This window comes from Colletotrichum orchidophilum (genome assembly GCF_001831195.1).
Source record: "Colletotrichum orchidophilum strain IMI 309357 chromosome Unknown Scaffold_96.1, whole genome shotgun sequence".
Taxonomy (NCBI): domain Eukaryota; kingdom Fungi; phylum Ascomycota; class Sordariomycetes; order Glomerellales; family Glomerellaceae; genus Colletotrichum; species Colletotrichum orchidophilum.
In genome coordinates this window covers 46,830-73,382 of record NW_019173052.1, presented here as the reverse complement: position 1 = coordinate 73,382, position 26,553 = coordinate 46,830, and the positions used below count along the sequence as shown (strand labels likewise).

Here is a 26,553-nt window from a genome sequence, read left to right as displayed (position 1 = left end):
CCGAGATTGCGTCCAGAGCTGTTGTTCCCCGCCCAGCGTCGCAGTTCCCGAAGTAAACGCGCCATGGAGGAGCTGTCCAAATACGGATGGGGGGGATAGTTTTGGGAATCCTCACCATGACTCACTAGAGCTTTCGTTAGAAGACTAGTATGTAATAGCCTCCCTCGAAAGACATGTAGTCTGAGGGATAGACCGGACGCTTCATGGGCGGAATTTTCGACTGGCCAGCAACCAGCAACCAGCAACCAGGCCATGACTTAGGCTTATCACGCAAGGATCGGTATACGCCAAATCTTCGCAGAAATTAACTGGATACTGCAATGCAATGAGAGTTGTATACTTGCCACTCGCCCATGCAACAGCCACTGACTTGGCCAGGTCAACCAACAATCAAGCAGAAGAGTGCAGCTCGGGTGATCCAGGAAAATCCAGACAACCCAACCTCTCTACGCTGATCTGTGAAACGTGTCCATATAGTCGTGAGGGGCTTTTCGAACCCGGGGTTTGGAAACGAGGGGGCAGATCGAGCCATGCCATTCTCTTCACGATAGGAACAATGCACCAAAAAAAGGGGTTAGCAGGGAACATGCTGCGATGCAATTTTGTCTATTGCCTACCCCATGCTACGCAGAGTAGGATGCGGTTATTCTCGATATGATGCACTTTATCACAAGAAAAGGTCGTCCCGTCGCTCACAAACTAGGTCATTTCCGATTTCTCCCCACGTCCAACCCACCCCTCCATCGCCGACCTGTATCTCCGTCATGTTTGCCGGGAATGGTCTCAAGACACAGGGAAAGAAGTAATTCAAGGAAAAGTGTTATGTTACAATTCGTGGAGAGCATTTGCTATACGGCTTTGAATGTCCCCTTTTTCGCTTCATGTATGCTGGCTCTGCTGGAACAAGCCTTGGATGCTCTCAATATCGCTGATGGTCTCGTTGAATACGTTGGTCAGATCGCCAAGCACCTTCATGCGGTTCCACTCGTGCCTCGTGTTCCAGATCTCGTCCATGAGCTCGCGGTTGATCTGCTCCAACTGCTCAATGGTGCAGCCCGAGGTTCTCTCCGTCAATTCGTCGAGGAATTGTGCAACCTGACCCTCATGAATGACAGGCTGCTGCTGCGAGGACGATGAACCAGAGTTTCTGATGTCTTCGCTGGTCGAGTCATTAAGAATGTTGACCAAGGGCATAGCGTGCTTCGAGTCTCCTGAGCTCCTGGACTTATTGGGAGACGACGTCTGACTGCCAGGCGGGTGAATGATCCCACGCGCCATACCATGGGCTTGGGAATGTGGCCAAGCCGCGTCGCTGGAAGTAGCCTGGCTCACGGGATCCATACCAGCAGGAATCTGGGTATCTTGCAGCTGCGAGTTGTCCCCCTGGCTGGATTGATCTGGATGGAACCCATTTGTCGGTCCGGTCGCTTGCGTGCTCCACTTGTCTGTCGATCTGTCCGATGGATCTGACGTCTTCGTGGTGGAAGCATCGTTCACAATCGCAGAAGGCGACATACCTCGGGGAACTGTGGTGATGACAGATCGCTGGGATACTTGTGTAGTCCCCATTGTCGCGTTCCCTTGCGACGGCCATTGAGCCGGCGGCTGCATGGAGCTGTCTTGCGTCGTGTCGTCGTCCACACCACTCATGTGTATGTCGCTCTGCCGAGAGGGATTCGATGTGCCGTTGCTCTGCTGATGCGACCCCACGCCGCCGCTCGGTCCCGGGCTCATAACCTGGAAACGAGCCATGGCATGACCAGACCCAGGAATCTGCTCGCCCAGAGTAACCGGCCCTTGTGAGTCGCTGTCATTACCGCCTCCCAGATCGCCTTGAACTCGATCGAGAACAGACTGGAGCGCGTTTCTCTTCCGTGCCTTCTCAGCTGCAACTTTGGCGCGTTGGAGCTGTCTCTGATGCAACGCCTCCCAGTCCACAGTGCTGGTGTTGCCCTCAATCGTGGCGACGTCGACTTCGACATTGCTAACAAGTTCATTTGCCTTGAGCGTCCGCTCTTTATCGCCAATGTTTTTGGAATCTTTGGCGAGAGATTTTATGTCGCGAAGGAAGTCCTTTGGTCGACAGTAAAAGCCGTTCGACAACCGCTCCTCAATGGTTGTGGTTTCCAGATTGTAAAAAGTCTTGCCCGTAGTTGTTTCGCGTAGTACGTCGTCCCCATATTTGTCCTTGACGATCTCAAAGGGCCGGTGCTCCATACCCGCTACGTCGGGGCGGACATAGTTGGGATCCTTTTCGAGGAAGAGGTACTCCAGCTGGGCGGGGGTAATCACGGGTTGTCTAAACTTCTTGTACTTTCTGTTGATTTGGTCCATAATGGGCTGCAATTGCACCTTCAAGATGTTGAGCAACTGATGATCGCGTTTCTGCATAGCTTTGATCTCTTCTTTGGTGGGGACTTTTGGTGGCGGCGGCGGAGCAACGGGTAGCTCCTCCAAGACTCTCTTCTTTCGGTTGGCAGGATCGGGAAAGTCGGCCGGACTCTTGCGAATGTGTTCGACAATGGCAACAAAGTATTCCCGCCGATTTGACTGATTAAGTTAGCTGCAAAATTCTTGCAGAGTTCTCCTACTGCACTTACATGCTTCGGCCGCTGGATCTGCAATCGATTCTTGCGCGAGAAGGCAAAAAGCTCCCGGACGAGGTCAGACGCGAGGTCCTCCCCAGCGTCATATTCTGCTGTGGCAAGCACCAGAATGGGATCCGTAGGCGGTATGGACTTGAGCATGTTCTTGAATGTGATGAATGGTAGTGTGTCTCTCATAGCGGCATACCACGATTCGATGCTTGGGATGTAAATAACGCTTGGCTTGTGTCTCTTGACTTCGGTGAATAAACTGACAATCACCTGCTCCATGGGCTGCGAAACATTAGCTATGCAAGCATCAATGGGGGTATCCATGGACCTACTCGTCCGTCGGCTAACAAGTTGGGAAGCCCAAAGTTCTGAACGTGCACGCCTTCGAAATAGTGCAGTAGGGCAGAGGACAAGTAGCTCTGGCCCATGCCCGAAAAGCCATGGATCAGGAATCGCGGGCGGAAGATTCTAGACCGCTCAAACTCTTGGTGCAGAGCTTCTCTGCCGAAGCCGTGGTCTTCGTCCTCGAATTGCTCGTACATAGCTTCCTCTAGCGCTGTCAACTTCTTCTTGCGAGGAAGCACTTCGTCCAAAGCCTTCTTGATCGATCCGAACTGATCCCTAAGCAGCGGCTCAATTCCCTTTGGCAAGGGAGCAGCGCCTGTGCCCGCGGACCTCTCAGACGACGGAATCATCTTCTTGATCGACAGCATGAAATCCGTCGCGTGGATACTGATCTTGTCGGGGTTGACAATGAGCTTGTCTTTTGACGAGTAAACCTGCGGGTACGTCCTTTGGATGGAGTTGAGAGCAGCCTCCGTGCAAAGGGCCCGAAGATCAGCACCACCATAGCCCTTGGTGTTTTCGGCGAGCTGTTGCTTGAATGGCTCCGAAAGACCCCAATCCTTAGTGTGGATATCGAGGATTGACCGCCGACCGGCCACGTCTGGAAGTGGAAAGTAAAACTCTCTGTCGAAACGTCCGGGTCGCCTGAGAGCTGGGTCGATGTTGTCTGGACGATTGGTGGCGCCGATTACAATAACCTGTCCGCGGCCGTCCATACCGTCCATCAGGGCCAGAAGCGTTGAGACGATGGAAGCATGAATCTGCTCCTGCTTGCTGGAGCGCACCGGAGCCAAGCCATCAATCTCGTCGAAGAAGATGATGCTAGGCTGTGTCCTTCTGGCTTCCTCAAAGAGCAGACGCAGCTGCTTCTCGGCTTCACCGACCCATTTGCTCAGAGCATCGGCTCCCTTTCTCATGTAAAAAGTGATCTTGCGCCCGCCAATGCCGACGGAATTGGCTAGGGCTCGAGCAAGAAGAGTCTTACCAGTACCGGGTGGACCGTGAAAAAGAACACCCCGAGGTGGCGTGACGTGGAATTTCTGGAAGAGCTCGGGGTAGAGAAGAGGTAGCTGGACCATTTCCTTCAGCTGATCGATGTGGCCCTGGAGACCGCCGACATGATTGAAGTCCACGGTAAGATCGACTCCGAGAGGGTCGGCATCTGCCAAAGCCTTTTGATTCTTGATCTTGCCAACGTTGGGAGCTGCTCCCACGCCCTCCCCGCCCAAAGGCTGTGCAAGACCAGGAAGAAGTCCGGCCGGAGCGGCGGCTGATGTAGGCGTCATGCCGACATTGCCAGCGGCAGGCCCTGAGCGTTGGCCCATCTCGTCGTCGCTACTGTCAGAATCGACACCTCCAGCAGCCATTCCGGTCCCCCAGGGCCCGGCGAGGAGCGATCCGGCGCCCCCTCCGCCTCCGAAAGGTCCAAATGTCGTGTTGAGGGCGCGATCCCAAGCTTGGCTTGCACCCCCACGGCCACCGCGACGACGTGCAGGAGTCGGAGCTGGATCTTCGCCGTCATCTTCCTCAATATTCACGGCAGAGAGAGGCGGCATGAAATAGTTCATCGGCTTTGCGGCGGCTCTGCGTCGCTTCGATGCTGTTTCTTGGTAGATGATTGCGGGTGAAGGTCGTCGAGGACGACGTGAGCGCGAGTCTTGTCTTAGTTCGTGGAGCTCTTCAGCCAATTCGTCTTGGTCTAGCTCGGCTTCCTCGGCTGACTCGGCGCCACGGCGCGAGCTCCGGGTGGATCGACCCTTGGGCTTTGCGGCCCTACCGCGCGGGGCTGGGCTGTCGAAATCACCGTCATCACCGTCGCCGGAATCTTTCTTCGGTGACTCGGACATGTGGGCTTCCTCCTCTGCCGACTCTTCGCCGGGCTCGAAATCACTACTTGGCTCTTGAACAGATTTTGATTTCCGAAGGCCGTTCCGGCGAGTCAGCCGCCCAGATCGTTTGGGAACGTCGTCATCGGCTTCGCCTTCGGCATCGGCCTCCGGCTCCCCAGCCCCAGCAGCTCCAGAGCCACTGCCTCTCTTCGCCCTGGTTCGTCGCGTGATGATTGGACCTTCATCTTCGTCGTCATCATCGTCGTCCACAAGAACGTCTGTTTTCACATGCTCTGTCGATTCTTTGACATCCTCCATCTCGGTATCCTTTGTTTCTTCAACAGCTACTTCATCATCGCCGGCCAGTTCATCAACATCGACATCCTGCTCCCGGGGGCCGCTGCTTTCCTGGGTCGCCTCTTCAATCGTCTCGGGTCCCTTCTTCAAGCCCTTAATCGACCGGGATGAACGAGTACGGGCCAAGGCCTCGGGGCTCCTAGAACGCGAGGCAGGGCGTCCATGTTTGCCGGAATTGGTGAGTTCAACGTGCTCCTCGGGGAACTCCTCGGTGTGAGCACGAGTTGATCGCCGAGTGATAGGCGCGGGCGTCGGAGCAGTCTTTGGCACTTTGAGCTTGATCATCAAGCTGTCCTTTTTCTTAGGCTTAGGCAAATCCTCCGAGAGCACATCGTCTGATTCTTCAGCCGGGTCGGATTCGTCATCCTCGCTTTCTTTATAGCTATTGTGCTTGGTCGCGGCCTTTCTTGATCTACGTCCGGCTGCATTGACGGGCATGACCTCTTCTTCTTCTTCATCTTCAGAAACGAAGGAGCCCTCGTCTTGACTATCAGACACGTCGTCATCGTCTTCGTCTTCGATGTCGGATCCTCGATATCGGTTGGTACGGCGCCGTCCACCGCCACCGGTATTCCTTTGACTCTTGGATCCGCGCGATCGCTTCTTGGTGCGAACAGGGGGGCCGTCCGCGCCGGGCTCGAAGTTCTCGTCATCGGAATCCGACTTGTTAGGATCGAAATCCTCGATATCGCGCTTTCGTTTCGACGGCATTGTGTCTCGAATGAAGAATTAGAAGATGTGTCGAGGGTGAACGGTACGGGATCGCGTTCTATGAATGTTGTGCACGCCGGAGCTGCTGCTGCTTGATGCCTGGATACCGCGAGGCAAGGTCTGGATGCGTGCTATTAGCATCTACAGCACGTGAAAAAAAATCCCGTTTAATAGGAGCGTTCCGATGGGAGAAAAAGATATCAACATCTGGTCGTATTGTAGCGACTGAGAAAATGAAGGAAAGTAGGAAGGCCATACCAGTCAGTGTCTTAGCGCTCAGGGAGAAAGGTGTTCAAGAACAATGAAGGCGTCAGGCGATAGTGTTTGCGCGGCACAACGCCATTGGCTTTTTTAGCAATCCGATCGCAAAAAGTCGAGTCGACTTGGATGGCGACGACAGTTGTCGCTGGCGATATTGCACGGCGAGGAATGAAAACGCCGCCTGCTGATGATTAACTCGGATTCGCTGAAAAATCACCACAGCGCGTAGTTGCGCGCCATTCACTCGGGTGAGGAAGGACGAGAGTCTGAAGAGTGGGTCTCACGTGCAGCTCGCCCACCAGCCACAAATGGTCCGAGCGTGTGACGCTCTCAGACTGCAAGACTTCCGCTTTTGGGATTGTGGACCCATCTTTCCTCAGTTCGACGGACTTCGTGGAGGGGCCGCAATCTGGATAGAATCTGCATCTTCGGAGTCTTTTCCATTGATTCGAGGGAATGTCATTGACCGTTTCATTTTCGACTACCCGAGCAGCGTTAGCGGTCCTGTCAACTGATATTCGTCTCTACGTGTCGAAAGTCTGAAGCATGCCAATCACCCTGCAAGGATTGACGGTGCTCCTCGGCCCAAGAGGTTAAAAAAGTCGGGCCCGGGGTAAGTGGGCGATGAGTGTCCACCACAAATTGTCGCATTGTCGCGAACGCATTACCGCTCTCTGAAAAAGATGTGTTGAGAGTCCTTGGACGAAGTGCAACAGCGGGCCATTGCGTCTTATCACTCAACGGGAACGCAAGTCAGACAGCCAAGGCCAGCCGGCTCGCTTTTTTGGGGACGTAAGAAGTCGCGGCGCAACGATGCGCCAGAAAATAATACATCAATGCCAATGATGTCATTTCTCAATTTGCGATCCCAGTCGGGCCTCAAAATGCCCGTCTCTAGAGTATCTTCTGTTGTTGTTGGCAACGGAGGAACGGCTTTGGAGCTTTCAAGTTTCGGCATATGGGTCGCCTGAGGAAACCCAACCACCTCATCAAATTTTCAGCAACACCGAACCGGAAAAAGAGCAACTTCTTCATGATCGCTCTTTTAACGAAGGCGCAATTTCGAGCTTCACCAAGTCGACCCTTCCATCAGCCCTATGGCTCCGAATCTGGGGTACCTAACCGGCAGGCTTAAGCTTCCCGGCGCCAAGGTCAGGAACGTGGCCGGGGAACGTGGCTGGTGCCCCTGGCTTGGCACGTCAGGCAAGTCACTCTGGTTGGGTGGAGACAGGTGTATGCCTTGCGGCCTGAGTATCGTCGGTGCGCCCAACTCAGCAGGCAGCGAGATAAACAAACATCACGTGCCGCGGCGCCGAGAACCACAAATGACGCTAAACCTTCGGCGTCGTCCGAACTTCGGGACGGGGTATGATTAAAGTCGCTAAACCAACGCAGCTGACGACGCTGCCGTGCCGAGATACCGTCTTATTTGCCAGCACCGAGAAGTTCAATCAGTGTCACGAGATCAAACCATGCAATGCGTGCATATGCGGCCGGTAGCTCACTCTCTTTTCTCGTGTTTTGAGCGAACGAGGCTCGAGCAACGTCAGAAAACCCGTGAGTTCTTATTCCGGTGCACATCGACGGGCCTCAAAATTTGCAGTTGAGCCTATCCCTTGCGCCAGCACGCCGGTTTTGAGGCCGTCGCGGAATGATCAGCCCAGTATGCAGATCCTCGCGTAAAGACAGCCATTGGCGTCGTACACTACGAATGCGGAGTAGGCATGGCGAACGAACACAGCGAAGCGCACACCTGCGTTAGCTGCTGCCTTACGAGGCCAGCTCCACGCCGCGGCTCGCATTCGGTCACGGCGTTGCATCAATGGGGTAAACTGTGTCCAGCCGACCGGCCCTCGTGTGGGTCCGCTATCGACCGGCAACCCGGCCAAGTCGGCAAGCGGCCACTCGGGGCACAGCATTCCTAGACCAGTCGTGGTGAATCCATGCCGACCAAGCGGTCGTCAGCAGAAGCCAAGAAAAGACAGCCGTGCAGCCGTATCCAGCAATGGCGAGCCCTTCAAGCATTTAAGGACGGGTTCCCCGCGGTCTGGACGAGTCCATTATTGTAGTCTACACCCACTTCATCAACCCATCTTCGATTGAACTCTTGTCTCAAAGTCAAAATCCAACCATCGAAGACACACACACTTGAAAGCAAAGCAACAGAAGCTTCAAAAGACATAAAACATCTAGCACTATGTCTTCGCTCAACGCCCCCAACTTTGACGCCCCTCGTCCCAAGAGCAGCCGCGCCGGCTCCGACACAAGTTCCATCTCCGCAGACTCAGACTCATTCACCACCAGAAGAGCAGTCTCCACGGACTCCCCGCGCCCATCGAAGCGCAAGCCTTCCCACTCCCAGACGGTGAACGTCTACACACACTGCGGGCGCCACAGCTCGCAGTTCCTGTTCGGCGGTCGTTCTCTCACAGACATGGCTCGCAGCGTCTTCAAGCGGGACTAGGTTGTTGATCGAGTTGAAGTGTTTCATCATTCGAGAGGAAAACCGTAAAAGACACATACCAAAGGCTTTCCATAAATCGAGATAAAACACCGATACCAACCAACGCAACTTTGTCGGCAGCAACCCGCCGTACCCTCGCCGTCGCCGCACGCGATCGGACCGCGAGAGCCCCGCCAAGGACTCGGCGAGACCGGTGGGGCCCCACAAGACTTCTGGACCGGCACGCGGGTTCCGACGCCAAGCGGGACACCGCAGAAATCGGCCTCCAAACTCACCCCCTGTCATCCATGTCTTCCTCGCTCTGTGTGCTCCATTGCCTACCTACCTTAGTGCAAGAACAAACGTTCGCAGAGTGAAAGCAAGATGCAGCAGGCTGAGAATGAGATGGTGCGCGTCATGCCAAGGAAAAGTGCCCATTGTGAGAGTTACATTCATCATTCCTCCGACCTTCCACACTCGCCTCCGCGGTCACGTCACGCAAGACAAAACTCGGACTTAATCGTCCATCCAACTCCACTCTTCACTCCACAGGCACATGACACGTCTGCGTACCAATCCCTCTGGCCATTACTTTCCAATCTCCATCCTGGTGTCTTGGCAATGTTGGCGCCAACGAGTAGCAGAAAGAGCTTGAATTGTGCCAAGTAAAAACCGTTGAATTGAACGGGGTCCTTTTTAACGGGTCACCAATCAGGCGAATTCATCGCCAACCTCTTCAGTCGCTTCGCAATTGGACTTTCGCCAGATACACATCTCTCTGCGCCTATACGGCGTACGGATACTAGGTATAGCAGCCTTCCCCACCTGGGGATCCCTTCAACCTGTCCGGGGTTAGGATACCTTACGCTGCCGCCGCCTCCGCCTTGCGGAGAGAGGAACCAGACGAAAACCAAACGGCTCAAGAGCGTGACATCGCGCCGGTCAACGTCCGTCCATGTCATTCATTGCTTATTTCTCACGGCCTGCATACGGATACGATACGCTCTGATACGGCCCAGAAAGACGTCCCGCCGACGTTTGCACGTGTCTTGCTCATCATTCGACGGAGAATGCGGACAAAGCCGTGGCCGCAAATCCGGATTCTCCGCGAAGGAAATGAACTCGTCGGAAAAGGAAGGAGAGAGGAGTTTGGTTTCTGGTAAAATGCATTGCCCAGAGCATGACTCTCACGTGTGCGCAGAATCTGTGCCTATAATCACCGGTGCTTCAAAGGCGTTTGGGGAGAAATACCGTAGAGTCATGTTTTGCACGCTTGGATTTAATGTAATGCAATTAACTTTGACAATAATTGTTATTATCTTTCGGTCCCGTATTAGTCCGCGCCCAGAAATTGCAAACCCTGTCACGTATTCACTGTATATTGCAAAGCCCATACTCCGTCTCCAGGCTTCTATCACATTGATCCGTTTTTCTCCGTACGTGGATAGACCGACTGCCTGTATGCACAATATGTACGCTCATCAATCTCCCTCCTAAGTAATCTCCTACGTATATACTCTGTATGCAAATCCGTATCCGTACGTACCCCTCATAAACGCCAACAGCCAAAATCCCGTCTCCGTAAGATCCGCAAACTGAAAAGACCCAACCCCAAGAAACGGTACAATAGAAATGTACATAACCACAGAACCCACACGCACCCCAAGTATGGTGCTTCCTCCACATTTCTAAATCCCGCCTGAACCCCTCTGTTCCGAAGAGTCAGGTAATCCAAGGTCAGTCTAGCGTAGCCGGAGGTGTAACTGTCGCGCCCCTCCCTGTCTTATCTTGTCACTCAGGGGGACATGGCATTGAGCATGGCCCTCGAGTTATTCAACAGGTTCCTCTGCCCCGGGACGTTCTGCGTGTACCGCGAGTTGAACTTCATAATCTTCTTGGCGGCGCGGTACGTGACGTCGTCAACCCTCAACGGCTCCGCCACGACGTTCCACGCGATGCCCTCGGTGCACGGCGGCGTCGTGAGGGAACCGTCGTACTGGTAGACGTCTGACTTCTCTAGAAGTTCCCTCAGCTCGTCAAAGTCCAGACCCCGGGTCTCGGCTTGCGAGCCCGGCTCCTCGACCTCGTCGAGGTGGGCAAAGACGTTGGCCAGGAAGGGCGAGGGCGCGCTGTTGTCGACCTCGATGAGGAACCCCACAACGGAGTTGCTGGGTCCCGTGGAGTCTATGGGGGAAAAGGATGTCAGTGAGTCCATCGTCTCACCCCGTCTAATCCACAAGCCCCAATCTCTGAACCGTAAACAAGAAACCATAAAACCCAAATTTGTATAAGTGGGTTTCAGCTCGTAGGTTCGCAGCTATTTAATGAGAGCGAGCAACATGGAAAGGAAGGAAGAATGAGAAAGAAAATACATACTCTTCAACTGCTGCTCGTCGGCCTCAAAAACAAAATGCACCTCCATGGGGAAGTACTCGCTATCGACCCTATGCTCGCTAGGCGTGTGGAAATGGAACTGCCTCAGGTGGAACTTGCGCCCGCGCCTCGTCAGCGTGCCGTTCTCGGCCACGACCTCGAGCGTGCTGCCCAGGTTCTCGAACGCGGCACCGTCGGGCAGGTTGGGGACGTCGAAGCCCAGGCTCGCGCCGGCAACGAGCGTTGCCGAGGTGTCGTTGAGGTTGATGGGGCTCTGCCACGCGCCCATGGCGCACTTTGACGACTCGTTGTTCCGGCCATGCCAATTAAGGGGACCCGTGAGGTCGTCGTAGCCGAACTTTGCAATCTCGACGTGTCCGTCCTCATCGCGGGCGGCGATACCGCCGTGGCTCCGGCGGTAGAGTGAAGTGCGGTGGTGGCAGATGGCCGTGGCCAGGGTCACGAAGGGTAGGAGGAGGGATGACTTCATGGTGGTTGTGGGTGTAAGTCAGACCATAGGGTGAGATGGATCCGAAGTATAAGCAGTATTGGGGGTTTCCCAGATAGGCGGAGAGAGAGAAAGACTCAAGGGGGTGAATAGCAAGCCCGTGAAGGGGAAAAGAGGACCTCTTTATCCTACCCTTCGGTCTCCGGAGACAGATCTTGTCAGATCCCTCACAAGTGTCCGCCCCAGTCTGGGGCAAATTCAGGACCCCCTTCAGAGAATGAAGGTACCCCGAACAGCGCCGACGAGGTTGGGTGCAACAACAAATTTACCCAGCTGGGGCAGAGGAGCTCGCCTCCACCCGGCACCTTTGGCCTGCATGGCTTGGTTGCTTGGGTGCTTGGGTTCGAGCGATGGCCAGTCTACTCCGCGACTCCGCCAAAGAGGGAAGAACGAAGTCCCCACGCCTAGCGGACTGGGGTGTGGGCGTGTGTATGGTTGAAGAGAGTAGGAAAGAGAGTCAGATTCCGGGACCCTGTCGGATGAAGATCCCACCGAGCCAGGCCCCTTGAAAGGTGCCAAGACAACAATACGCGCTCAATTTTGAAAAAGACGGCGAGGCCGCGGATGAGGAGGTAAGCGACAAAGAGGAGAGAGAGAACTACACACGCAGCGGAAATTGTTTCTGGTAATCAGGACACTTGCATAGTGGAGTAATGCGGCGACTGACGGATTCCCAACGTCCAAGACATAAGATAGAAACGAACATGGATTCTCATTGGCAAAAAATGTTGACAATCAGCAGCCCAGGCTCGGTTACTGTAAGTCTCTCGCTTCGTGTTATTTTCGTGCTGCCGGACGCCAAGAGTCTTTCTCCCCCCTCGAAAGCACTTCATATTGTAAAATGTCCGTCAACTAAGCATGGAAAGAAAAAGAAATAGGACAGGGTAGTAAGCAAAATGGTGCAAAGCATAGCCGCGACACCCTCTCGGTATTGCTGACCGTGGCGGAAGGAACCCTACGCCGGACGGAGCGTATGGCATAGCCGAAATCTCACGCCCATTCCAGTCAGAAGTGCTCACTGGGCAAACTGTCAACCGCGGCTACTTGACCACCTGCAGAATGTTGCTTCGTAATAAGAGAATCCCACTTGGGCGAGGCAGTCAAGAGACCGAAGAGGTGGGAGGTCACCAGGGAATCCAAGGTTCCTTCGTCCCGGGTTCTCAAAACCTTCGGTCCTACCATGGACGACGGAACCTCATGTCAGGCGCGTGTACCGCCACCAAGGTGAGTCTCTGGGACGATCTGATTTCTTAATTTAGGACTCAAACGACCGCCGTCCATGAGCATAATACATACGTCTGCATCAGCATCCACCAATTCCTCGAGAATGGATGGCGCTTACTCCCAAAAACAGACGCCGTGACGAGTTCTCAAGCCACATATCAGTCAGCCGCCTACTCACTACCGACAAAGGTCGGGGGAATCCGTTTGTGTTTGTGCTTGGGCTCTCGTGCAACAAGCGATTCACGTAACATTGGACACCGGGAGACGGCCCGTTTGTGGCAGGTTCTCCGACGGACGGCAGAGACGGCGACAACCGACATGACGTTTGTTCTTACCGGTTAGGTGAGAATGAGGAAACATGCACACTATTTCACACGTCTTGGGGTTCTGGGCATCCCAATCGGCAAAATAGTTTAGGCCATGTTTCCTACGCCTAGTCAGTTGCTTTCAGGACACACCCAACCGTTGAACGCCAGCCGATTAGGCGCTTTCGCCATTTGCTAGTCGACGCAACCGGGAACTTCTCGACCGCTGCATCATCGATCCGGGGTTACCGGGCTGGGGTCGGTCGTGGGGAAGAAATGGGGCGGGGGTTGTCCATTAGTCAAAGACGTTCGATGATCGCCTAGCAAGTCGCGATTCCCCGGTGAGACATTTCCCCCCCAGTTTGCCTCTAGTTCACGGGGGATTTCGGTTTTGGTTGGCACGTTCGCATCTTTAGTGACTTGGTCTGGTCTTTAGACTTTGGAGGTTAATCCAACGTCGATCGGGACATGACCGACGCGGGTGGGGATTGAAGATGAAGATTGCCCCCTCTCATTGATTCAATTCAATTCTACTTACCTATCGCCTGATATTGATGTCATCGCGGAGTTATCTTTGCCAACAACGCAGCCAATGGTCAGGATATCACAAACGCATACTCACTGGCGCCTATGTTTCCGAGGATCGACTGCGTTCTCAACCGACTATGAGACTCGGCATCTCCTCAGTTGCTGAATGCGAACCCTGCTATGGAGTTATTGCGTCTCCCAACCCCTCCCATCATAATAACACTGGTAAAGTCCAGGCTCGAGCCGTGATCATCGCCTAATAGCCAGCAAGCTACGTTTTGAGGCGCATATTTCCCAAGAAAATGGTTTGCCTAGACCTCTGGCCTCCATGTCACGGACTTATCACGTTCTGAAGCTCACATAGACGGCCTGAGAATCATACGAGATATTTGCGCCGTTTATCGAACCATTCGTTCTGATTGCTTTTGATCTCGTTTTTTATTTCAACCTCGACCATGGCTCCTCCCATGTGAAAGACTACGGCCGGTGCACACAGATTCGTTAGAGAATACACCGCCGCCGACAATGACGTCTCATCAGAACAATAATGGTTGCTACAGGGAATTTGTCACACGTACAACTCCCAGCACAACGTCAAGTGCTGAAATTACCACTCATTCATGACATGGCTCAGTTCAGAGGTGACAGTTCAGAACACAAAGTAGGGCATACTCTATCAGATTTTGAGTAGTCTGCCAGAAATTGATATCAGTGGAAACTTCAGCAATAGATCTTCTGTGTTTGTTCGTGCTCTTCAACGCAGAAGCCGTGTCAAATTCCCGAGGTGCTCTTAAACCGGGTGACGAGCCCTCTTGTTCCTTCGTGATTTACTTTTGAAACAAGTCGGCCATGACCCGACGATCAAAATCGTTGCAGGATCTCGACATTTCGTAAGCGTCATCACGACCGGTGCCGGGCTCGATGAAATATATTTCCAATCAAGTGCGCAACATCGTCACAGAATTTTCAGAGAAGGCCAACACTACAATATAACCTCCCCTTCTGTTACTGACTGAAATCCTCAACAGATCCAATCAATCAATCTCGCCGTGGCCATAACATGTTCAACAGCCACAGTCAAACTCCAAGGCCCTTCCCAGACCATCCGCCGCACGCAGGCAGTTGGCACGAAAACAGTCGAGCAAACCCCATCGCCCACCTGCTTACCCGCCACCCGCAATCATTCTCGCAATCGACCCTCAGTCAAGTAGTGAGACGTCGTCAGTCCCAGCCATCCATATTAACAGTTCAGCCCCCCGGACCATGCTACACCCCAACACGCGCGCCAACCTGTAGAAGCGGCAACGTTGTTTGCTCGCGTATCATTTACCCAATCACGAAATCCCGCATGAGGCTCAAAACGATGGCAGACAGCTGTTTTGCATCGGCTACTGCCATGAACAGCTCTCAGTAGGGCACGGTGATCAATGATTCAATGCCAATGCTTCAAGTGAATCTCTACATTCCCAAAGGCAGCGTACATCAAAGGTCTTTTATTCATCCACGCCATTGTCAAGAATAGCACCGGCTTGGGACAGAAGCCGTTCGTGAAGGCAGGTATGGTCTTGAGCGCCGTCATTTTTAGATGTACCAGATCGGACGTCTCTCGCCGAGGTCGAGAAGCCATCTCGGACTCCCAGGTTAAAACACACCCAACAGGCACGGTACCAAACCCCAGGGCTCAGGAAATGTGCATAGGCTCCCTCCTAGACTAGCCATGAAGGAGTCGTATCCGTTTGGGAAATTTTGAATTCAAATCTCTACTTATAAAATCCAGCAAGCAAATTGATGCCATGAGAAAACCTGCACAACTTTCCATCCACCAGCAAGAAGTACATCCTAGCCAACTTCCCCTCCCTCGAAAGATCACTCAAGATCATTTTCCTATGCCCTACAAAAGGTAGAAGTATGTCGCTGTCGGATCGCCTTCCCGCCCGTGGAGGAGGCACGCACGCGCAAATGACAATGGAGCGAAGTGAAGTGCAAGTCACGTGTATTCCATCTTCACCTTCACCGCCCAAGACGAGTACCAAGAAGTATCTCTTACTTGGAGAGCGTATTCATCATCGGATTTCCATCAAGTGGTTTAAAGGAAGGTTGCCAAGGAAGTTTACGAGAAGCTGTATAGAAAGGACCTCGGAGTATCCGGTGGCGCTCGAAGAGCCGCGCTCAACCACCGCCTGCCCTTTTGTTCGATTCCCAATCGACAACCATCTTTTTCGTGTTCGTCCCTTTGGTTCTTTACTTTGTTTGCGTTGCTTTCCATAGCTACCTATTTACATACTATCTTATACATAGGTGTCGTCGGATGAGAGGAGGTGCAGCAAGCCACTGACTGTCATAACGTGGGAATTATTATTGCTTCCTCGCAAAAGCAGAACAAAACTTTTCCACATTTCTTGAACTAAGATGTATACATTATACAAAAAATATAAATCCCCAAAATCTTAATATGCTAGAGAAGGCGTTTTCCTCCCAATAATCTCTGGTATGTCGATAGTTAGGCAGCTTAAGAACTGACTCTGAAGTCAGTATGGGTTGAGCGCCTGGCCATGTCATGCTGGCACACAACATGCGCACTTCTTCTTGAACATAACTTCTGGAACATGACTTCTGTATTCGTCGATGGTAGCGTCGGCCAAACGAGGGAGATGAGCAGGCATCAACCCGACGTTGCCTCACCTGCCTCTGACCGTGATAGCCTTTGGTCAGTACTGTATGCTAGGTTCGGTGATAAGGAAGGTGACGAGTATGTGCGCCGTTGATGTCTTGTCCACCTGATATGATTCATTGCACCGGCAAAGATAATGTTCGTGCTAGAGGCTGAAGTCTCTTTAGGCCACCGACCCGCCTGCTCCGGTTGTACCGGAAACACGCCACAGCTTCGGGCCCGACGGTGGAGATACCTCTCAAGTTGAATGGCCGATGGTGGTGCACCCGCTCGCGTGTCGGCCCATCGGACGACGCGATCCCTTCGGGCCCCCCCGGACCACAGCCACATCCGGGACAGATCGCATGGCATCTCGCACGACATTGGCAAGCCAGGAGAGAAACCTCTCATCCGTTGCACAGCGTCCCGCAGTCCTGTGTGACGCCGCATCCCATCCATTGGGTCGGGCGGTCACACTTGTCCTCCATTCTCTTCACCGTAAGTAAAGAGTGAGCGGAACTTGCCAAAGGACCTTTTCGTGGAACAATGTCGGGGGAGCAGCTGAGGAAGAGCTTGTCAGTCTCTGGCAGTAGGTTCCGCGCCGGACCCGACGTCAAACGACGGCCACTCCACTCACAATGGGAAGCCCTTGACACTGTTGCACGGCGTGCTCAACCACTGCAGATGACCGCGTACGGGAGTGGACCGAAGGTCCGTATCTCGCGGCCGTCTGGAGTATGACAGTCACTACCCAGCTTAGCTCGGAACAGTGATGCTGCCGGAGTGAACATGGCGGCCCCGAAAACAGGGGTGGTTTCAAGAGGAGGACACCGCGTGGGCGATGATGCTCCATCTGCACAGTAACGCTGCGATATGAATGCCTTCGTCGAGCCTCGTTTGGTAACTTGGCCAGGAAGGTCGCCTCGGTAGTGGAAGCGGGTCGATACATCTAGCCATGGCGTCGCCTCGCTCACTAATGGACAGTCAACAGCCATAAGCGGGGAATAAGTGACATCTTAAGGCTCCATGTGTCCGGGAATGGCTTCCGTTCGCATGGGTGAAGGTGAGGACTTCCAAGTTGGCATTGAACATGTGCTGCCATATCGAGTGGGTTCGGTGAAGTCGAATTGCGGCATTGCCCAGAACGGCGGGCCATTGGACTAGGATACTTGTCTCCCTGGACCCTTTAAGGAATATGGCCGCCTCGAAGTGTCATGCCAACTGATGGAAGTGGATGGAGCGCGCGGCCGCTTCACCTGAGCCCGACGCTTTATTGAAATACTTCACTTGGCATCATCTACCTTTCAACTTTTCTCCGAAGATCGTGGCTTAAACCAACAATATTGTTAGCCTCCGAGCCTCGCTAATCGCTCGCGGAACGCGTCTTGGTCTCCCGGCACCGGCAGGATACCTTACACTAATTTTCCGTAGATTGGAGTGATCCGTGGCATGTAACTGATGAGTGCGGGGATGGAGGTTTGGTTCCGTTCATCTCACCGCAACTGATCCGTGACCCAGGATGGGGTGTCCCCGTCAATGGACAAACTCGGGGTCATGCCCGATCTTGGCCACGCCATTCGCAAGCCCACTCGGGATCGTACCCATGGGTGGAGGAGAATGGGTCCTGCAAGATATCACAGATGGGCCGGCCATTGTGGCCTCATCGGGAGTGCTTCGCGCCATTGCCTTTTGACTTGCATCGTCTGCATCGCTTGCAGCGCTCGTGGTGCGCCGTCTGCTGCAGCTAGACCTTGCTCGAAGCACTTGCGTTGCCTTTTTCACGATGAGTTGGTCCTACGATTCGTCGCCGTTGTCGCACGGGGCCCGCTAGAACGGACGACGAAATATCCGTACAGACGGACTGTCTCTGGTAAAATGATCATCGCCCGTCATCCTGCCGCTAGACTCCACGGGCGATGGCGTTGTGGATAACCGTGCTGCCGACTACTATGTAGAACAAGACGCCAGGAACCCACAAACCCTCGACCATGGGGCGACAGAAGATGCTGTGCAAGTCCCTTGACTCTCGAGTGCCACTAGTTTCGCTCCATGACCGAGAGCGGGCCTCCTGATCTGGCACTGTCGTTCGTGGCTCGCTTGCGCCAGTCTGTGGGTGAGAACAGGGGGCCGCGCAATTGGTGAGGCAATCGGCGAAGACTCTCGACAATTTCCACTTCCCGCCATGGAGAGAACGTTGGCCAAACACCCTGTGTTCGAGATTTCTGAAGCATAGGCTTTGCTGCGTTCATTAGAGATTTCGTGCGATTTCAACTTTGCAGACAATGGCGAAATCAGGGTGCGAGTTTGGAATCACCGGCTTTGCTGTAGTAGAGTCCTTATGCTCATATACTGGGCCGTGGTGGCCTTCATGGATCAGACCCTGAATATCCGCTGCTTGCTTGTTGCATATGCAGTGTGTTGGCAGAGTCACAACTGGGAGCCAAGCACAAGCAGCAACACGCCCCCACCCCCCTTCCCCCAGCCACTGTAGTTTGTTGATGGTTGCTCTCCAACCTCGAAGCGATCACTACTATGTACCAAGTTGGATCGGGGCCAAAAAGATCATGATAAGACAGTCTCCACAGAATGCGTCTGATCTCCAGCGATGCTGCCAGGACATTCGCAGAAATCATGGATTCGACCTTGGAGGAGGCGTCGAGTCCGCTGTCCTTCCTGCAGCCTGCAAGGTTGATCCAGATGGAAAGTTGCGATGGGCCGACATGCTCTCACACACTGACACTGGCTGTTGGGAAGAGCTTGCGTTGATAGCAAATCGTATTGCGTTGTGCTGCCAGATCCAGGTCCATATCGCCCGAATTGACACAGGTCTGCTGGGTCCGTGCCGCCAGACTGTCTGAATCCCGAGGGTACATTTCATTTTGAATTGCGCTGCTGCTTGTTAAAAAGGGTCGCGCACGTTGGTGTGGTCGATTCCCCGCAAGGCCTGAGAGCATGCAGCAGGACGAGCGCATGTGAAGCTACCCTACCGGAGCCAATAATGGCTCGCCATCGCTCCCCCGCACTGCACAAGAAGAAATGATGGATTGGAGCCATCCCAGTTGACCGAGATGAGGAAAAAGGAAGAACTCTCCTGCAGCCCGTCGCGCCACTGTGCTTGTTGTCATTGCCGGTGGCGGGTGGAACGGACGCGGCGGGCGCGCGACTGTCGAATGAGCATCCACGGACGGACTGCGCATCAATCTTGGAAATCGGGCTGGGCTGAAGCCTGGGGGCAAGGTGAGATTGAGATTGAAACAGCCGACAAAAGAAAAGACCCGAGGACTCGATACCCGCGTGGGCTAGTCCAGACGTTGAGCGCGCCCCCAGCCGAACAGTTCGAGAATACTCGGCACTAGACGCAGGGAAGTTGCTAGAACTTGGAAAGGCATCATGAGCCTAGACACCCGACTGAGGAGGGGGAGCCTGTGGTCCGCGGACGCTCATTGCACTCTGCTTTGACACGATAATGAGTGGATAGAACCCTCCATGACCCCTCCACCAGATACGATGTTGAGTGCCGAGACACGGCTCGGCGAGCAGCGACGCGGATGCAGTCTTGCTCGTGGTGTAACCAAGTCTCCCAACGAGCATCAGACCGGAGGTGGGTATCCTCGAGCTAATTCGCGCGGGCTCGCGACCCTGCATTTCCTGAGCGAGGAAAGCCGTCTGGTTTCCCACATATGGGCCATGGCCCGGCGGTGACTGGCCCGATACCCTGCCGAAGGCCGATATGCCCGCGTCATCGAGTGCTGAGGTCCCGAGGGGAGACGGCGGCCCCGTTCGGTGATGTCCTGCCAGATCGGGTTATACTCGCGGGAGAGGACGGCGACTACCTTGGATAAAGAATCTCTGCATCGAGACGGATGCTGACCCATCCTGTCGAGTTCATTGACGGCCCTGGATACAGTCACCGTCCATGGCCTGTTGACCAAGGTAGACTCGCATTGTGGGTGGGATTTCTGTCAGTGCAGGCTGCAGGTGCGCTTGTTTCTCTGTTGGTGTGCAGCATCAAGGTAGCGTCGTGATAGGGTCCAACAGCAGAGGGAGAAAGTTCAGGTCCGGCGACAGGAGAGGAGATCTGGCGACGGGAACCCAGCAAGTCTGCCCATGAGATGTCGGGGACAGGGACTAGGGTATATTCAGACATCTTCCATGATTACCGCGGAGGCTTTGCTCCAGCCAGATGGGCTGAAAGCATCACGTACCTAGTGTAGTCCAGTCATGGGGAAGATGTTGCTGGAAGCTGCCCAAAGTCTGTCGATGAAAGAAAATTGACGGACGGCCTGAACCTTTGGGCCGCGGAAGGATTCAAGACCGGACGAGCGAGACGACTTCGAGAGCCACGCATGACTGAACTCTCTTGTGCCGCCCCCGCGGATTCAGACCAAAGGAAAAAAAAAAAAAACCCTTCCCCCTCCAACCCCAGGTCCATGTCCGAGTAAATTCTGCTGGCAAGGAGGCACCTGTCACCGTCGAAATCACAGACGGCCAGCGTTGAAGCATCGGCGTTTGGGACTGTCGTTTCAAGCAGGCAGCGGCGCGTTTCCGTCAATATGATCGATCCCCTCCCCGCGCCAGCACCTGGTCTGAACTTTGCCTCGCGCCTGCATCAGGTGCGAGCCGTTGGCTCCGTCGCTTTCCCTTTCAGACATCTCCATTCAGGGTCATCGCCTGTAAGGCAAGAGTCTTTGCCCTGGGAAAGCTTGGTGTGAGTAGCAGATGCCAGCAATGCTCATCGGCGTACCTTGAGAAAAAAGAAGCGGCCGAGAAGCAGCGTTGGCTAAGGAAAGGGGATCCAGACACTGACTTGACTTCAAAGTTGACAGCCGGGCGTTCACTCAAGTCTGCCCTCCATCCTTGCCGTCGTCCTGCAATTTTGTTTGATGCCGCTCAAGACCTCCAGTCGGACATGATCTGATCAACCTTGACCCTGTCTGATTACTTCAGCATCAAGAAATTGAGCGATGACCTCGCGCGGGGTTCCTTGATGCAGCATCTGCGAACAGGCTGGCGCTGCAAAAGCCCTGTATAACAGCCCAGGACCGCGGGCATGGGCACGCGCATCATCCATAGTCAGTAGGTGCTCCCTGACTGTGCATGGCAAATCTCGGTGTCAATGCGTAGATGGAATGGAAAAGCAACGTGAGCTGAGAAGAATAGTTGTGCTCGGTGTACTTCATACAGAGAACAACTTCATGCTTTGATCCAGCGGCCCCATTTGTTCTCGAATACACTTAAATAGGCAGCACGACCACAGGGCTGAAGTGGCTGTCAAGCATCTGGAGGTTGTGCGCTGCATAGAACAGAGTATTCGCCGTGAGAAGCAGATTACTTGCGACGGGGCCACTCCTTGCTCGTCATGCTGGCGGGCTCTGGGTTGTTTCGATGGTTGCTGACGAGTGACGGGAAACCTTCCCTTCATTTCCAAAGCATGAGTTTCCAGCTCATGATGCGGAGTCATTAGCTGGAGCTGTCCGTGGGCGTTCCCCAGCCAGAGGCCTGTATCATCTCACCGCAATTCAACTCAATTCTTTGTGTCCAGATGGTACGTATCGCATGACACAGGCTGAGAGCCGCATGAAGACAGCCAACATCTGTATTTTGGCTTCCTTTATTATGGTCGTCCATGTGCCGACCTTGTGTTCTGTATCTGTATCCGTAGTCGCAGTCCCATCTAGCTCCCTCAACAAGCCGCCTGCTAGATTGCCAGTATGCGAGCACATCAAATCGCATCGGCAGGGGTGCCGGAAAGTTGAAGGGGCCGCAACGCCGCCGCCGCATCGCCGCGAAAAGCGATCATGGCCCGTTAGAACTTAGCAAGCATGCTAGTCTGCTAGCCTGCTAGTGTCGTTCCCACCTCACCACCCCGTTGTTGTTGTTGCTAACCCGGACCCTTCTGCAGCCTGTGAGAATCTCGTGTGTGCGTGTCGTGCTTGTTCTGCTTGCCGTCGCGCTTGAGTGTATGTGTGTCCGTAGGAGCTAGGAGCTAGGAGCTGTCGCCGCCACTTGCGATTCAAGAAGTACAGGTACCTACGAAGTGGGACCCCCCATGGCGTTGCCCCTTTGCATCATTGCATGTAAGTGTTCGTGCATCCTACAACATACCTCAAATGTCTCTCCATTGCCCGCCTCTTATGTGCCGCCACTGGCGACCCGTTGGTCGTTGGCCGCCAACTTGTCATGTGGACCCCTGACTAATCTCTCGCCGGAGACTATATATAGTGTTTGAAAGCGGGCCAAGACTCAAAGTCAAAGGAAGAGTGGGAAACCGAGCAAGGAGGAATGAAGGAGTAAAGAAAGGAAGAACAAAAAAAAAAGCGAGGTCATGAGCAATATAATGTCAACGCGAGCAGAGATCAGATCAGACCCGAGGCTGGGCTCTAGCCAACGTCACTGATGCTGTCAACAGCGGTCGGTCGAATGCATCACTCAGGCAGGTCGGGGTGCAGCCTACTCAGCGTGGGCGATTGTATTCGTACGTGTGTTGAGTGACCGGCTGATTGCCTGAGCGGCACGGGAGTGTATCTCTTGGTTCATACTCCGTATCTCCTGGCTGATATCTCCCGCAGACTGTGGGTAAGACAAAACCACAAGGCATACCCGCCTTCCTTCCGCAAGGTGGTGATGGCCGGATATAAAACGCATCTTGCAGGCTTGTTAGTAGGGTGCTGCTGATGCCACCAAGCTGCGGAGTCCATACCGGCTGGCCTCTCCTCCCCATCTCACTTCTCCCTGTCGGCGACCACCCTGACGCCCAGGCCTCCCGGATCAAGTGCGGCGCCGGCAATAACTCCAGTGCTCCAGTCCCCAAGATGCCCGCATAATTTGTACGGATTAGCCTTTTCTCTTTCAAGTTGCTCGTGGGGTGGGAGGCGGAGAGTGGACAGAGCAGGCTGGTGAAGTGGCCCTTCAATGTTTTTTCCCTGTCGGAAACAGGGGACGCCATCCCTTCCGATATGCACGTAGCATTACCTCACTACCTCTATCAAGGCGAAGCCACCGTGGTGGGGTACTTTGTAGGTCGAATACGGAGAAGCGTCACCTTTTCCCCCTTCGTATCCGCTGATTATCACACGCAACTGGTGACTGACGACTGACGACGCCTGGACCCGCGCCGCACACTGGCGACTGCACTGCAGAAGGGGGAGAGACAGCTCCAGAGACAAGATTGAGGCGACCCAGCTGGTGATTGGCCGGTAGTGTTGGTGAGGCATGTTGTACCGCCGTGGCGGTCGTTCGACCAGTCCGCCGAGAGATGCATCGACGAGCTAGACTCTCCAGCTGGTGAATGCAGACGGACCAGTGAAAGTACACTAGTACCTACCTACACATGCGTCCTTTGGTGGGATCAGCTGGTGGGCTGGCCGAGTCGAAGAATCTGCATTTCGTCCCATTGTGTAAAGATGTGAAGCGTGTGGGTGTATGCGTCAGTGTGCCTCGATCCCGAACAACTGGCTCCCCGTTGGATTTCAGCACTTGGCCCAAGGTAGCTTGTACATCGATCCATCCATACAGTGCTGTCGTGTAGCATGTGTAAGGGTCCTCTGGCTAGGGAGGCTGAGGAGGCACACTACTACTGCTATCCGTACTGCTCCTTGGCAGTGTGAGGTCAGATAGCACGGCCGGCTTTTGGAGCGCAAACGTTGAGGGAACGGCTTCAAGAGCTGAGCGTTTCGTTTCCACCTGGTCCTTGGACGTTGTTTAGTGCGCGATGGATCGACGTCGCCCGTGGAGCATGTCCCCAAGGCGGTGTTGCGTCTTTTGGTTGAAGCATCCCATCTCTCATCTGACAACGCCCGGGCCTATCCCAGGTGCCGGGTGGAGATGGCGGTTGCAGGTTGCGGTCGTGTTCTCTGCACGCGCAGGAGTTGAGAACTTGAGCGTGCTCTCGTCTATTGTATGCCTTTTTTCGTGTAGTCGTGTGTGTGGTTGTTTGTGTGTGCCCGTGTCGTCCGTCTGGCGATCCTCAAGCGCAAAGGGCAGGCTACCCGAGTACGTAAGTCAATGGATAGTAGCTGAGGTGTACATTGGTAGTGTTGGCACGGGATTGGCGCACCGGCACGGTAGATGATTGAATGTTGTGGTTGTGTTTTGTTGTTTCCCTTGGCCTCCGTGGCTTCCTCATTTGGGACACAGAGGAGGCACTCTGAGCGTGGCGGGCATTTCTGTTCACCCAGGAGCAAGGGGTAGCGTGGTCGTGATTCGCCGCTTTTCGCTCGCCCGCCCAATGACAGATTGCCAGAATTCTCCAAGCCGAGAGACGTCCTCCCCATGAGACCAAGGGACGCGTCCTGGCCATTCCTCTTTGGAATATTCTTGGGGAGGATTTGGGGGATCCGCCCTGTACGCGGGTGTGATGGAGAACGCAGCGAGCGACGAGGGATATGGAGCAGTCTCGCACAGGGCCGGTCAGGTCCACATCCTAAGGTACCTTACGCAGTACCTAGGTACGCAGCCGAGAGTACGGGTAGAGGTACATGAATGTATGGAAGGGGGTCTCTCTCTCCTGAGTGCCCATTTCATCAGCTAATTCCTCCCTGATACGCTGTTGATGGTTGGCGCCCCCATCACCAGGATATCTCACCCAAGAGGGTGGAGGAGCAAGTGACACCAAAAAGTTGCCCATGTGTTCGCAGTGTGCTCTGAGGACATGTTCTTGGTACCTGGATACAGTAGGTAATGTAGTCTGCAAAGGAACCTGGAAACTAAGGTACGGCAGCATGCTAAGGGGTCGAGTTGTAGATGAGAACGCGGCGAACAGGAAGGACGCTGAAATGTTCTCTCCTACCTACCTACCTTAGCCTCAAGGCAGGTAGGTACTGTGCAGACTGCACTTGCAGGACCAACTAATCTGGACCAGCCAGATACGATGGTGTCGGACCAGGGCGCCCTGTCAGCCGCAGGAAAACACAGGGTACATGGGATCAAGGGGACCTAGGGGACCTGCCTAGGGTCAAGGACGTGTGGATTGTACATTTACAAGCAAGTGCATGTATCTCTGCACGCATAAACGGGCGACGCGGGTACTTTGGTCTCCAGGAAAGTGGAACTCCATCGTCGCCTGGCTCCAGCAGACCAATGCAGCAGCATCGGTACGATACCAAAAACCTTCCCATTTGGCAATCTCCATTTCGACCCTTCCACCCCCGAACGGCCATTTGCCTGAGAGAAACCTCCTCTTCGTCCGCTCCTCCTAGGAATTCCCTCTCACCACACCCGACTTCTTCTCTCTGTATCCCCTCAAGAAAAAAAACATACCGTCTTTTCCCTTCCCTTCCCTTTCCCCTTCTTCCTTTTATTCTTTCCCCCTCGGCCGCCTCTCTACCCAATCCCAGCTCATATCACCAACGTACCCCCTTTTTCCTCCCGAAAACAAATAACGGAACTCTCAAGAGGTTGCCCGACTCTCCGGGTCCCTTCCCGAATTGGATCCATCTTCTCTTCCCCCGTCTCCTCGTTAACCCCCCGAATCACAATTTGCCTCGTTCATCCGTTCCTGCTGTCTTCTTTCCTTTCTGCGTGTCGTCCATCCGTCCTTCCAAGAGCAACGAAGAAAAGAAAGCAACAAAAAAAAACAACACAAACTGCACACTCTCCACGCCTAACGACTGTAACTTCTTCTTTTTGTGACCCGAAATCTCGAAACATCCTCCATCTCAAACCCCGAATACAAGACGAGCTTCAGGTTGCGTGGCTGACTCGTCACCACCTCATCCTGTCCCCGACGATTGCCTCGCTACGATATCGAGCCGGATACGAGCGCTTAACATCCCCATGTTCTCGATCGACTGCTAGCTTTGATTCGAGTTGTCTCTGTGACGCTTGATTTTGCCTCCCTTTGGTCGATTCCCATATCGTCCTGTACGAGTGCTCTCCAATATTCCCTTTGCGGTAGAAGCGAAGCATTATTCTTCTTGATTCTAAGTACGACGAAACTCTCGCTGTTCCTTCTGGCCGCAGGCGACCTTCATTTTCACAATCGCTATCTGATTCCAACCGCAATCTCCGTTCTACCGAGAAAGAAGACGGCTGGTTTTGGGACAGAATAACCATTCATCATCCCGTTTCCTACTTTCATATTAAAGAGAGAAAAGGTTCGTTAGGCTCGTGCCTTTCCCCTGGTCATTTCTGGCGACCGTTATCCTGCTGTGCCATACGTTTGGCAGTATCCAGCCGTCCGCTGGATTTGCAAAGGGCTTGCTGCTGACACCAAAGTCGAATTGAAAGAGCCTTGCTAACTTGGCTGCCTACTTCAGTATTCTGCACATCCAGCCAGCCAACCGCTAGCCTGCGTTATTACCCAAGTTCGCTCTCCCTTTGAGTGTCACGTCTGAGTAGTGCTTGAAATCCGAGCAACTCGTCGGACCACAGGACCAGCGAAGGACTACTCGTTCGGCTCTTTCTGTTCTCGGCGGCTACTTG

General features: G+C 54.0%; 5 protein-coding genes across 5 annotated transcripts; 1 reads left to right on the top strand and 4 right to left on the bottom strand.

The window, feature by feature from the left end:
* Positions 1 to 879: 879 nt before the first annotated feature.
* CORC01_10035 (ATPase) lies at positions 880 to 5,839 on the bottom strand (the record flags this gene model as incomplete). The annotated part of the gene is made up of 3 exons (XM_022621664.1): positions 880 to 2,550; positions 2,601 to 2,879; positions 2,930 to 5,839. The coding sequence occupies 3 exons, from the start codon at positions 5,837 to 5,839 to the stop codon at positions 880 to 882; spliced, it is 4,860 nt and encodes a 1,619-aa protein (XP_022471796.1).
* Positions 5,840 to 8,297: 2,458 nt separating this feature from the next.
* Positions 8,298 to 8,564, top strand: CORC01_10034 (uncharacterized protein; the record flags this gene model as incomplete). Its single annotated transcript, XM_022621663.1, has 1 exon — positions 8,298 to 8,564. One exon carries the CDS (start codon positions 8,298 to 8,300, stop codon positions 8,562 to 8,564), a length of 267 nt encoding a protein of 88 aa, XP_022471795.1.
* A 1,774-nt stretch (positions 8,565 to 10,338) lies between these two features.
* Positions 10,339 to 11,406, bottom strand: CORC01_10033 (carbonic anhydrase; the record flags this gene model as incomplete). Its single annotated transcript, XM_022621662.1, has 2 exons — positions 10,339 to 10,727; positions 10,920 to 11,406. 2 exons carry the CDS (start codon positions 11,404 to 11,406, stop codon positions 10,339 to 10,341), a joined length of 876 nt encoding a protein of 291 aa, XP_022471794.1.
* Positions 11,407 to 18,167: 6,761 nt separating this feature from the next.
* On the bottom strand, positions 18,168 to 18,380 carry CORC01_10032 (uncharacterized protein; the record flags this gene model as incomplete). The annotated part of the gene is made up of 1 exon (XM_022621661.1): positions 18,168 to 18,380. The coding sequence occupies one exon, from the start codon at positions 18,378 to 18,380 to the stop codon at positions 18,168 to 18,170; it is 213 nt and encodes a 70-aa protein (XP_022471793.1).
* A 1,147-nt stretch (positions 18,381 to 19,527) lies between these two features.
* Positions 19,528 to 20,076, bottom strand: CORC01_10031 (uncharacterized protein; the record flags this gene model as incomplete). The annotated part of the gene is made up of 2 exons (XM_022621660.1): positions 19,528 to 19,922; positions 20,043 to 20,076. The coding sequence occupies 2 exons, from the start codon at positions 20,074 to 20,076 to the stop codon at positions 19,528 to 19,530; spliced, it is 429 nt and encodes a 142-aa protein (XP_022471792.1).
* Between the last annotated feature and the right edge of the window lie 6,477 nt (positions 20,077 to 26,553).